Source organism: Pelobates fuscus, chromosome 6, assembly GCF_036172605.1.
Source record: "Pelobates fuscus isolate aPelFus1 chromosome 6, aPelFus1.pri, whole genome shotgun sequence".
NCBI lineage: Eukaryota > Metazoa > Chordata > Amphibia > Anura > Pelobatidae > Pelobates > Pelobates fuscus.
The window spans coordinates 79,528,392-79,542,795 of NC_086322.1; the positions used below are offsets into that span (position 1 = coordinate 79,528,392).

The window sequence follows — 14,404 nt, forward strand, 5'->3', positions numbered from 1 at the left end:
CAAGAAAGTAACTGTGGGATGAGGGCTGTGAGATATGTTTAAATGTACAGTCTACAACAAATGAAGCAATGTCTGTAGTTGGTTACAGGTGGTTACAATAGTGATTTGACAGTCAGATTAAGAGTGTCTGCTAACAGTCTTTAATTTTCTACCCAGTTGCTGCTTGAAAGGTGGTGGTGGAGGGAGGGGGTGGAGAAGAGAGAAATGCAACATATATAATTAAAAAAAATAAAAAAAAAATTGTGTGTGTAGGTGAGTACAGAGCATGAATACGCCACAACAGCTTACACAGAAATCTACATGCTGAACAGTGGCATGAATAATTGCACATTGTATATTATATGAGCAAGCTTAAACACAAGTTGGAGTAATGTCTGAGCGTAACCTAAACAGATTGGGTTAACTAGTAAGCAGCGACTTCGCACAACATAAAATTTTATCAATTGAGATATGTCTTTCTCAAGACCTCTAAGGACCAAAGGATACACAATTGGAGTTCTCATCCAGTTTTGTCACTGACCATTGTTTAACATGCGCATATAATAATTTGCCTTTCAGTTTTAAAGCGGCACTGTCATGCCGAACTTGCCTTTCCCCAATTGATTCCTCTTCTCTCCCTCTCTCAGTATCTGTTATTCATTTCTTCCTGTCTGCTCTAGTTTTCTTTAAAACACTTTAAGACAAAGTAGGGACTATTTCTCTTATGGAGGTTTCCTACGCCTAACCATCTCTGACCAGCAGAGGAGCACAGTGTGCTTCATTTCCGGTGGTCAGAAAAATTTCCCCACAATTCTTGGCTTTCCTCCCTGTTCCCGCGATGCGTCCTGTCAGTATTCCCGTACGTCCTGTCACTTAGACAGAACGCCTGCGAAACTACCGAATTGCGTCCTAACAGATTGAGAACAGTTTCTCCATTCATGTTAGGATGCAATTCGGGACTTTGTTCGGATCCAAATTTCATTCGAATGAATGAAACTCCGATCTGATTCGTGCCGCCGCTGCATATTGCAGCCGCTTAGTAGATGGCTCCCTAATTCCCACGGTATCAGGGAGCTACCACAAGGCTGAAAGACCTAAATTAGTCTTTCAGCCACATTTACTAATACTAAGTAAAGATTAGTATTAGTAAATTCTGCCCCTACTCGCTATACCGCTAGTAGGGGCATGTCTATTAAACAGTGAGCAGCCTGTGTCTTCTCACTGTTAAAAAAAAAAAACAAAAAAAAAAAAAAAAAAAACCCTGAGCGGTGGGTGGGGGCCATAAATTAAAATGCCCAAATGCCCAAATACTTGCAAAGGTACTCTCAGCCCTCCCTGCTTCCTGACTCTCAAAATTTGGAATACCCCAGGGGAGGAGTGGAGACTGGCACTGGAGGCAACCTGGGGGGTTTAAACTGTTCAAGAACAGTTTAACCCCTTAAGGTAAGAGTGCCAACAGGGGCCTCCTGGTACCAAAACAACTTCATTTAGATGAAGTTGTTTTGGTGCCTGGAGTGTCCCTTTAATTGGCTAACTGCATATATATAATTGTGTTTACTTGTTTTACAGTTCTGTGGGATAAGATCGTGCTTTGTAAAAAGAAATGAGGAGAATTTTAGTTTGTTTTGATCTTTAGCTTATAGAAGAAAACTATTGTTTAGTTTACTGTCATTTGTTTGTAAAGCAAAGTACAAAACCTAATTTTTATTTTTAATTTAATTTTTTTTCTTGATTCAGCAATAATACATGCCACACATAATCTGATGCTGTTGTGTGTTTTTATTTTATAAAGCCTGGTGGGTCAGCCCAAACACGCTCACTTACTGTACATTTAATTGTGAACAGACATGATCTGCTGTGAAAAACTTGCTGGTGCAACTTTTTTTTTCTTTTTTTTTTCTTCCTCCCCATTCCCCTCCCAGCTCTCAGACTGGGTTGTCTTAACCACAATGACATCATACTGACTGCTGGCTCTGGGAAGTGAAAGCTCAGGCAGAATGGGGCTTCCACTGTTCAACTCCTGCTCCCAGGAGCCCAGGACTTCCCTATCACAGTTTAGGGAAAAAATGCTGGTGATTCTATTTTAGCAACTTGGTGGATGGATGGTTTTGCATTACAACACTGCTGTTTGCAGAGTAGGAAAGATGTCACCATTGTTTAGCTGGCTGGCTAAGGTAAAATATTCATTCATTCATTCGTAAAACTGGCAAGGCTTATAATGCCTAATCTTAAGTGTCTTTGGTGTTTTGTGTGTGTGTTTGTGTTGGATGTATTTTGGTTTTGAGTGGTTATGCGTTTCACAATTCAAGTTATGGTTGTCAGAACAATGGGATTCCCATGAAGTATTTATTTAATGTGTTCTATGTGTTGGCTAGAATTGGGTTATAAGTTAAGAATTAATTTTATCAGAATACAAAATGTGTACATTTTGTGCAGGTCCATTCCAGCGTCTCAATTTGCCTAGAGGTACAGATAACTTTCTTTGGAATAAGCCGAGACTGCTTCATGCACACGCGTCTTTGGGTGGATATTGCCTAAAAGCTATTGACATTCATCGTTTTTGTTTCTTAAATCTGTAGTTGAAGCCACAGGGGAAAAAAAAAAATACTTAAAGGAAAAAACATTACCCACTTCTTGGGAACGTTGCAGTGATGTTAGATATACTATATATGGCTATGGAAAGTCATTGTATGTAATGCAAACTAAAATTGTCTCCTTCTCTTCTGTGGTAACTGCTTAACAAGCAGATGGTGTTTTAATTACTTTCAGGTCATAGAACGTGGAGAACCGTAATTTTACATCTTTATTGCTATGACAGCAACTGTGTGGTCCCCAGCCAATCGCTGGTACGGGTCGACAAGGTGACTGCCAGCAGGATGGCAGTGTGTTACATTCTTACGTCACTCAGAGACCCTCATATTTATAATCTGTGGGCACAGTGAATCCGTTTTATGGTACCTGTAATGATTACATTGAAAAAGTTCTCTTTTGTAATAAAAGAAAAAAAAAGAAAATTTTGTTTCTAGACATGGCAAAAAAACTGTAAAGCAAATTCCATTTGTGACGTTTTTTGTATGAATTTTGTAATCTAAGAATATCCTTTTTAGTGTAGCTGTTGCTGTATAGAAATCTTATCCTGAGACTGTTTAATACGTGCTGATGTAAAACTCTACATGGTCCGTAATGAAAGGCATTGCTACTGAAATCTCCTGTCTTTATGACGAAAGGGTCTCCTGTTTGTAATTACTGCTGACAACCCTAATCCACCGTTTATTGTTATGTTTGTTTGTTCTTATGGAAATACTATTTATTCGGTAAAACATGGCACTTACTGCATTGAGCATTTGTTAGTTCTATGATAGGGACACTATAGGCACCCAGCCCGATTCAGCTCAATAAAGGGGTTTCGGGACCGTGCCCCTGTTTTTAACCCACATATGAAAACTCTGACCGTCACTAGAGGTGCTAATACCAAAATAGAGTAAAACCCTATTTCATTCAGATACAGCGCTACGGAACTTGCTGGCGCTATATAAATAAGTGGTCTCACAGAGCCCATTTGACTGGCATTTTGCCGTGAATGCCCACTAACCTCCCAATGCTTATTCAAGAGGGAGACAAGTGCCACATGAACATTGTGTGTTTTTGTTTTTATAAACAAACCTTTCCGCCGCAAATTTTCGTGTCTCCAGTTGTTCCCAAAACTCGCTTTAATCTTCTCTCACTTCTACTATTGCTGGTGACATGTCCCCTAATCCTAGTCTGTTACACTCCCCACACTGTCACACAATTCTAACAAATATCTCCTTTCGGTTAACCTTTCGCTTATCCCCTTTCTTTTCTTGTGCTCTCTGGAACACTTGCTCTGTGTGCAACAAACTCACAGCACTCTAACTACCTCCTAGCACTTGGTGAAACCTTACACGCTTGTTCTGACACAGCTTCCATTGCTGCTCTCACACATAGTGGACTTCACTTTATCTTACGCCTAGGCTAGGTGAAAACATGATAGCTGTGTTGGGATCTTGCTGCCCCCCTACTTCTGCAACTATCCGTTCCTGTCTCCACTCCCATCTCTCTCCTTTTCTTCTGTTTGAAGTTTACTGTATTCACCTGTTTGTTGACAACTTTGCTGCCTGGCTACTTCAATTTCTCTCTCCAAATGTACCATTACGAATACTTGAACGCATCAGCATCCCGATTGATCATCCTCCAGCTCCTACTGCCTCTAAACTTCTACCACTCACATCTTCCTACTTACCGTGCTGGAAACACCATTGACCTGGTAGTTTTCTACCTCTAGTCTATATTTGACATTTTAGACTTCCACCCTCTTTCATATAATATATTTATATATTCATCATACATGCATGCCTACATATTTGACTAAACCCACTCTCTCACCCCACACTAGCAGAAATCTCCATGATCTTGATTTCTCCAATTCGTGAAACGTATTCAACATGCCATAATCGTACAGCAGCACTCTGTTCTGCATTACACACTCTTCCTCCCTCCCAACTGCAATCTGTTACAGCCCTGTCACTTTAGTGCCTCTTGCAAAGCGTGCTCCTTCACTGCTGAGCGTATCTGGAAGAAATCTCGAACTGAAGCTGACTTCATCCACTATAAACGTATTCTCCATTTATACAATTCAGCCCTTCACTTAGCCTAAGTGACTTATCTCTACTTTCAAGTCTCTCAACTACCCACCTGTACCACTTCCTCATCTGAATTTAGTCCTGTAAGCTCGTTTGAGTAGGGCCCTCTTCAACCGATAGTTCCTATAAGTATTTTGTAATTGTCCTATTTATAGTTAAATCCCTCCTCTAATAATATTGTAAAGCGCTACGGAATCTGTTTGCGCTATATAAATGGCTATAATAATTATAATTCTCATGACCTTGTAGACTACTTCAAATAAAAAGGGGGAAAAAAAAAACCACTCTCTCCAAAGGAACATCCCAACACAAGCTTGCAATATTCCTTCTGCCCCTTCTATCTCTCCCTCCCCCCCCCCCCCCCCCACTGCGACTTTCTGCTTTATCCCTCCAGCCACCGAATATGAAGTTTGTTGTTTAATGTCTTCTGCTTGCCTTATCCTACTCAATCACATTTAGTACCTTCTCATTTCTAATTCCTTGTTGTCGGTCCTCAGTCTTATTCAAACGTTCTTCATCATTCTCTTACAGACATGCAAAGGTCCCTCCCATACTTAGGAATCCCTCCCTTGACCCAAAGTCTCCTACAAACTACCACCCCATATCATTGCTTTCTCTAAAATCAAAACTACAAAAAAAAAAAAAAAAAGTTTATCACCAATTAACCAACTTTGTGTCCTTGCTTGGTCCCCTGCATTCTAGCTTTCATCTCCAACACTTGACTTCAGGTTACCAAGGACATACTTTCTGCAAAGGCAATGACCACTACTCTATTCTTATCGTACTTGACCTCTCAGCTGCCTTTGTCACAGTTGACGACCCCCTCCTCCTACAGACTCTCTGCTCTCATGGTCTCTAGTCACAGCTCTCTTGTATCAATTGTTCTCTCTTATCTACCTCTGTCCTTTCTCATGTCAGTGACTGCTTGTCTGGCAATTCTTCCTGTATGGCCTGTTGCCACCTAATGATCCAAGACCCCCTAGCGCTACTCTAATTTTCCACTGGTCTATCACTGTTTATTGCATCACTGTCTCTCAATCACTCCTCCATGTACACTGCCTTGGAGTTGAATTTGACTCCAATCTAAACCTGTAATGTTTCTTAATCTACATGCAACAAACTATGCAGTATTTCCCACAAATACAACGGTTTTGGAACGCTGACACTACTAGCCCACAATAACGAACATCCTGGATGCCTCCGCCAGGCTAATCCACCGTACCTTTCATTTGGTATCTGGGATGCCAGGCTGGCTCTTCCTCCTTTGTTTAGCTGGGAGGAAGTGACAGGCTCTCACTTCCTCAGATCGCTGCAATATTACAGGGGCCCACGTGCGCTGTTAAAGTGTTGCAGCGCACAACTTGATGACACCTGTATATGTTCCGCCATTGCTGATTTAAATTTCTTTCTTTTTTTTTTCACGTACCACATTTTCAGAACAGCTGATCTAAATTGTAAGTTCTCACTGAATAGGGCCCTTAACTCCTTCTGTATTTGCCAATAAAGTCTACCTTTTATCTTTTTTACTTGCACCAATTGAGCTCATTTACAGCACTGCAGAACGTGTTGAGGTGTGTGTGTGTGTGTGTGTATATGTATATGTGTGTATGTTGTGAAAGGCTGCACCTGTGGGAGGGGATATTGCAAAAAATACACCGGTCGCCCCTCCCTCTGGGCTGAGACTGTCTGGTTCAGTACAGATCCATTTACATCCTGTTCAAAGACTATCAACACAAACTGCCTTAACTCCAGGCAAGCTGATCTTGGCCTAGGGCGGCCATGCACATATTCATTTTACTTCACTCTAGTAAAGAGCCTCCTCCCTCGAAGCTTATGGGGCACCTCTGTGTCTGGTCCAGCCATGGCTGTTACTATTCACACATTATTTTTTCCCCTCTACAAAACTGGGTAAAATCTAAAACTGCTTGCAAAATCTGCAGTTCTCTAGCCTGCTACTTCTGCCTGCCCTCCCCTTCTAACCCTGCCCAGGCAGTTGCTGCCTCTTGAGTTTGGCTCTGCTGGGCGGATTGGGGAGGGGTTGATTTATGGAGGTGTCAATTTGTACTGAAGACTGCACTTTAAAATATATATATTTTTTAAAGTCCTCTGGGGGTATGGAGTGCCCCTTTGAGTCAGTTTTCTCCTGCTATAAGCAATTTACAAGTGAGTCTTAATAAACCCTACATTACGAGTGTCTTAACATGCCCTACAGGGCTGCTACCACCTGGTATGGGCTTTCAATTTGATTATTGCATTTTATGATTTATTGTCTGCTATGGCCTCATTCGACCACTCAAGCACATCAATTTTCCACCTTCAATGAATTTGACTGCGCAGGTTTTCCTTATACAGTTCAATCTCATCCACTTAAAGGACCACTATAGTGCCAGGAAAACAAAGTCGTTTTCCTGACCCTATAGGATCTTTAACATCAATATTAATACCGCACTCACATGCATAAGAAAAAATAATCAATGTGTAAATATCCAAAAATTTATTTATTATACACTAACTATATCCAATTCATGAAAGTAGAAAAAAGACCACTGTTCCTACAAAATACAAATTGATGATCTCTCTGTAAAGTCATCTATGATACACAACAAAATTACATAGTATATACTATAGGGTCTTAAGGCCCCACTCCCGCCGGGCTGAAGGGTGAGGAAGGGGTTAATCACTTTCCTTTCACCAGCGCCGGGCTCCCTTCTGACGTCAGCGTTGAATGCGCATGCGTGGCAAGAGCCACGCGCATTTAATCAGTCCATAGGAAAGCATTTCTTAATGCTTTCCTATGGACGTCAGCATCTTCTCACTGTGATTTTTCACAGTGCGAAGCATGGAAGTTAATCCAGCCACTAGAGGCTGGATTAACTTAACACCTTCTGGTATTATACGCAATCTCCTACTCGTGGCACTCACTAGGCCTTTACAATGTGTGGTCATATGCCCCATTGTGGGCAACATGCCATGTCCTAATTCGGCACCTCATTTGGGCATTTCATTTGCATTACATTGGTCTTACAGGGGTTGCATACTACCCCATGATACTACATGTTATCGACAACATACCTATCCTTAAGACCCTCATTTGGCCAATCTCATGGGGTAATTGTAATCTCTCATTATGAACATTATCTTTACCTCACATTAAGCCCTTCGGTTCACCTATATCTATTTAGGTGAGTTTATTATATCCTTCATCGGTATTATATTGAAACTGCTCACATAAAGCAAGGTTGGGAGTAAATGTTAACCTGGTCTTGTTTCAGGTCCAATGCCTTCACACGCGGCCATACTGGACCTTCATTTCATTCCTAACGTATGGCCCTCTGTGGGCAGCCCAATACGACCAATTCAGCCCATCATTTGGGCTTTGCAGAAATACCTTCCTGCTTCATGGGGGTATTATGTATACACCACTCTTTCGTACAACATTTCATTACACCACTTATACTTGCTAGGCCTATACCAACACCCTATATGACCCTAAGACTGCCTGCAAAACTCCATGGTACGATAATCCCTTATGCCATACATGGTATCCTTGCTTCACATACTGTCACTTGCACAGTATTGGCAATGTTGTCACAAGTCACCTACATTGAGACACCACATAATCTATTGTGTTGGTTGTATACTGGTCATCCATTGGCATGGGCCTTATAGTCAGCCCCCACTGCATTCCACATTATCATCTTTCTAGCCTAACTACTATCCCTACCTTTACAAATGGACTGGACCAAACGCTAGTGCTTCATTATTGGCCATTTCACAACACCAGCACCTTAGTATGCTTATCCTTCTTTTGTTTGTTCCATACATCCGTACCCCTCATACAGCCCTATTTCTCCATCCAGCAGCTCAGGACTAACATTGAGCACTCTGCCTTCCACTACAATATCTCTACACATGGCCCTCACTAGACCTTCACTCCATGCGTTTACACATGCGTTTACACGTGGCCCTCCACGGGCACTATGACAATTTCGGCCCCTCATTTGGGCAATTACATCAATTTCCAGATACACGAGGGTCAAAGAAATACAACCTTTCATACTACATTTCAATATTACACATGGCCTCGTTGGGCCCACTCAAGTTTTTTCCATACGGCCCTCTCTCCCACACTCCTGAGAATCTGGAACCTATCACTACCATCCTCCACTACGGAGGTATTTGCCCCTCAGGCCAATTCATAGTTGCTGCCTCGCATCTCCGCCCTCTTGGCAAAAGCAGTTAGGGCCTCACCTGTCACAGCCAACTTATTTTGAATCTCTTTAATCCTCACCGAGAGGCCAACACCCTGCCACAACACTCAGTGGCAAACGTACCCAACAAGCCATATCATAGGTAGAGCCTCTCATCTCCACTTGGCAACTAGTTAGGTTCCCAAGTCACCAATTTAGCTTAATTGTTTCGCTTATTCTTCCATTGTGTGTGTGTATATATGTGTGTGTATATATATGTGTGTGTGTGTGTGTGTGTGTGTGTATATATATATATATAGATAGATATAGATAGATATAGATAGATATATAGATATATATAGAGAGATATAGATATATAGATATATAGATATAGATATAGATATATACATACACAATAATGGGGAACTAAAATATTAAATGTACATATGGGATATTAGAAGAAAGCCACGTCTATCGTTCAAAAAAACAAAACTATGTATGTATGAACTTAAGGAGGAATTGTGGAGTAAACACACAGAGAAAATGGAGAGAGTAAACACACACACCATTCTCTCTGTGTGTTTACTCCACAATTCCTCCTTAAGTTCATAAATACATACATATATTGTTTTGTTTTTTTGAACGATAGACGTGGCTTTCTTCTAATATTCCATATGTACATTTAATATATTAGTTCCCCATTATTGCTTATAACTTACTCAACTATTGTTACTAAAGGAAAAACAAACTCCAGATAGAGTCCCTTATTAGTCCTGATTTGTGAAAATTACCTCATGTGTCTAGAATTTTGATTAATTTATGGACGCTACAAAACAAATATGGCAAGGGTTGAATTATGGCTTAAAAACGAAATTGTTGCCAAATTTGGCATGCAGACTATATGGCTTTAGTCGCAGAATAAACAACCGCTACACAAAGTATATATTTATAGAAAGTAGGCTCTTTCAATCATTTAACCACTTCATCACCAACCCAGCCAAAACTTCTGGTTCTGATACCGGAGAAACTGACGGAAGCCAAGCACAGAGAGATGGACACAGGTTTCTTCAGGAAGGAAGAGATTCTTTATTGGATCACCGATCGGGACTCAGAGGGACTAGCGTCACCAAAATACAGCAAGTTCTGAGCCCCGGACAATAGTGCAGGCTCCTTCTATAGGCACATAACTCCTCCCATATTAAGCTCCACCCGCACATTCTCTTGACCAATCAATACAATATAAGAATTAACTTCCTGCTTGACCGCATGGCCTGTCCAGCACAATGGAGGAGGGGAATACTACATCCTGTATTCTTGCACATGCTCCGTACACTACTGATCGTATCTTGCCTCGTGCAACCAACTGATCGATACGTCAGCATATGCACGTACACATGCCACGTGGTAATCTCGGCCTACTAAATTTATTTTTACCGAGATAACACCACATTCCCCCCTTTGATGCCTCTTGATATTTTACAATTACTTGAGGCATCACATAACCTTAGTTTTGCTTACACCGCAAGTTACCTTGAACCAGACCAGACTTATCTTATGATGTGAATCTTCAACATTCATCTTCCTGCATTGGTTCTCCCTGATCTAGAGCCCTATACTTATATATCGCCATTATCTGTGCAGCAGCCTTCCTCTCTGCTATATTCGCTATCAGGCTTTGCACAGACCTAACTACTAAGGGTATAAGACACGGTAGGAGTAGACACAACAGGAAAATCAGTAGGACTCCACCTACCACTGCCTTAAGCCCTCCAAACCACTCATACCAGCTACCAAACCAACTACTTGGATTATACCCTTTCCATACCTGAGTAGGCACATGCGCTAGTTTAACCATATGGCTAGTAAGCTCAGCTATTGCTTGCCCTTCGTCATCTATTTGAAGACAGCAATTGCTTAGGTTAAACTTCCCACATACACCTCCCTCTACTGCCAAAAGGTAATCCAAGGCTAATCTATTCTGGTATACTGCTGTCCTCATCCTGGTATTATGTTTCACTAGGAGATTGAGCGCTTGTGATGTTTCATTAGTGATAATCTCAACCACCGCCTGTAATCTTATAATGCGGTTGAGCATATAAATAGGGGTTCTATAACCAAAGGTACCATCTTCTGCCCACGTGGCTGGCCCATAATAATCTATAATACGCTGGGGAGGCCATTCATTATCTTCCCAGGTGCCTATCTCTAGGGGTCCCCTTTTCTTCCTATGATTCACATCATACACTTTAACACCTAAAGTCTCACCTGTTTCAATAGGTAACAAGAAGAAGGATGGTTTGAGCATACCCAACACACATGCCCCTTCCCAGTCCCGTGGCAGCTCCGAATAGGCTTTCTTACCACAGATCCAGTACAAATTTGCTGGGGCTCTCCAGGTAGATGTGATAGATCAAACCACACATCCTTTAAATTGGCGTATCTAGCAAACGGGTTAGATGGTTCTGAGACATTTGAAGCCGACCACCAAGTTGTATTTTTAGTATCATCATCATAAGCTTTTTGCCCTAGACAAGTTAATTCTCCTACAGAAGTATTATACATTATTCCTTTCCTTGCTATGCAAACATAACCTATGATGGAGGTCTTTAATCTCCACTCAGATTTACCTCTAACACTCAAATGATAATCGGCTTGTGTAGATATTAGTTGGTCAACTGCCTCAGAACCGGACATTACCTCCTTTGCTTCCCAAGGCCATTGGTCTCCCATGTTAGTACCTCCACACACATAACAGTTGGTAACATTAAGACTACCGGCAATACTTTCAACTAGATCAATGAACAGGTTCTTAGCATTATGGGGGATCTTATTATCTATACTCATCTCTTCATAAAAGGAATGGTATACTTGATGAGTCTGGGAGGATACCGTATCAGTCTCTATCCCTATAAACAATAATGTCCCAGGATCTAAACCCGTCCCGTATATCTGAAACCCAAATAAATTTCCATATTTGTCTAAGAACTTGTCGGGGTTATTTATAAGTATATGGACTGGGTTGCATTCCATAGACTTACAATAAGGGCTAGTCGGCAACTTAGTCACTATCATGTCTTTATCTACTGTCTGTCCCCAAGTCGCCCACCCCACACAAGACCAATATGGGCAAAAGTTATAGTCTTTATTTGGGCATCTAGGACTCACATATTTATTTTTACTACTGGGACAAATATATTTATCGTTAGATCCATACGTCCTCTCCCATCTAAGATCCCCACATACATTCCACGGCTTTCTACCACCTGATATCGCCTTACATGCATCAAATAGCAGAACACCCGAAGAATATACGGATTCTAACACCGTCTTATTAATTAGGGTCCCCTGAGGATCTCCATTCCTGAGAGTCAACCAAATTGTACGAGGTTGATACTCTGGACTGAAGCACTTAGGTTCTCCTACTCCTAAATGGCACACACTATAGTCTATATTTAGGTATCTACATCTTGATACCTCTCCTTTACATTCGTATTGTGAATGCCAAATTAGGGTTTGGGAAATATGATTACCTGTTCTCGTAGTCTTAATGCACACCTCACAGCTAGGAGTGTCGGTACCTCTACCTTCCTGAATATAAAAACACACATAAATATACACAATCAAAAGCACATCTTTCGCCGTCATCCTCAGTCTTCGTCCGTGCGAAGGCGCCTCAGCTTCCAGGATGTGAGGGCTGCAGGGAATGGAGTTCTGCTCGTCTTCACAGGTGTCCCTTCGGGACTTTCCTGGCTTATACACTATGTGTTGGTAAGCGGACAGGCTTTATTATGGCCTTTTCACTCACACCTGTAACAATAAAATTTATAATCCACAATAATTCCTCGTTACTCCGACTGAGTAGTGCGTTTCAACCGGATCTTGCAGGGATTCTCTGGGTCTGCTGTAACTTGCCAAGAATCAACTGCTGCTGGTTTAACCCTGGAGTGATGTATCCACGGAGTCACTTCGGCCACTTTAATCGCTGTAGGGGTAGACAAAAGAACAACATAAGGACCTCTCCACTTGGGCCCTAACGGTACATTATTCCACTCTTTAATCCACACTTGATCTCCTGGATGATAACTATGAACAGGGGGATAAATATTCACAGGTAATCTATCTTGTACCCATTTCTGTACCTCCTCCATAGTCTTACCCAACTCTACAACCTGCTGCCGGGTAATTCCTTCTCCCAACTGACTCAAATCCCCCCTTAAGTTACCAAGTACGGGAGGTGGTCGCCCATACATAATTTCAAAAGGAGAGAGGCCCATCCTTCTGGTAGGGGTACTGCGGATTCGCAATAGAGCTATGGGTAAGAGAACGTTCCACTTAAGTTGGGTTTCCTGACACATTTTAGCCAACTGGTTCTTAATAGTTCTATTCATTCTCTCTACCTTACCAGAACTCTGGGGTCTATATGCGGTATGAAGCCTCCACTTTATACCAAGCATATGAGTCAGTTGTTGTAGGCACTGATGAACAAAAGCTGGACCATTGTCCGATCCTATAGAACAGGGTAGTCCATATCGGGGTATTATTTCTCGTAGCAGGAATCTCACAACTTCTCCTGCTTTCTCTGTACGAGTAGGACATGCTTCTACCCAGCCTGAATAGGTGCACACAATTACCAGCAGGTAACGATGTCCACCCGATTTAGGCATCACTGTAAAGTCTATTTGTAGATCGGACATGGGGAGTCCCCCCATAAACTGGACTCCTGGTGGCTTTACTGGTCCTTGTCTTGCATTATTTTTAGCACACGTTACACATCTACGTACAATGGCCTGAGTCAAGTTGGACAATCTTGGTATGTAGAAATGTTTCCTGAGAGATTCTTCTGTACTGTCTCTCCCAGAATGTGTCCCGTTATGATAGTTCTGGACAATTTCTACTGCTAGTGATGCTGGTATAACTATTCTTCCATCTTCTAGCTGATACCACTTGTTCTCCAAATACTTTCCCGGTTCAGTCTTTAACCACTCCTCTTCTTGAGTTGTATAAACTGGAGTCCATTGAGACAATGGGGTTGGTATTAGAGCAGCTATATGCCCCACATACTCCTGTCTTCCTGATTCAGCAGCACGCTCAGCTGCACTATCTGCCATCCGATTTCCTTTGGTTACATCACCATCTCCTCTCAGATGCGCTCGACAATGTATAATACCGACTTCTTTCGGCTCCCACACTGCTTCCAATAGTTGTAGGATTTCAGCTGCGTACTTGATTTCTTTGCCTTCTGAATTCAGTAGTCCTCTTTCTTTATACAAAGCTCCGTGGGCATGAGTGGTTAAAAACGCATACTTGGAATCCGTATAGATATTTACTCTTAACCCCTTAAGGACACATGACATGTGTGACATGTCATGATTCCCTTTTATTCCAGAAGTTTGGTCCTTAAGGGGTTAAACCTTCAGCCAATTGTAACGCTCGTGTCAGTGCTATCAATTCTGCCTTTTGTGCTGATGTTCCTTTCGCCAGTGGCCGAGCTTCTATCACCTTGTCTATTGTTGTTACTGCATATCCTGCATAGCGGATCCCTTCTTTCACATAACTACTGCCGTCGGTGTAATA

The 14,404-nt window shown here is 41.8% G+C and overlaps 1 protein-coding gene across 5 annotated transcripts in view; it reads left to right on the forward strand.

The window, feature by feature from the left end:
• The window catches only part of TBC1D1 (TBC1 domain family member 1), a 185,730-nt gene that overhangs the window by 63,526 nt on the left and 107,800 nt on the right, over window positions 1-14,404 (forward strand). Inside the window, exon 1 of one of the 5 annotated variants that reach the window (XM_063457867.1) lies at window positions 1,963-2,153. The exons of the other annotated variants lie outside the window; for them this stretch is intronic. Within the exon in view, the coding sequence (XP_063313937.1) occupies window positions 2,082-2,153 (72 nt within the window). The 5' untranslated portion in view covers window positions 1,963-2,081. Of the gene's footprint in view, window positions 1-1,962; window positions 2,154-14,404 lie in introns of those variants that run through there. 5 annotated transcript variants of the gene reach the window in all.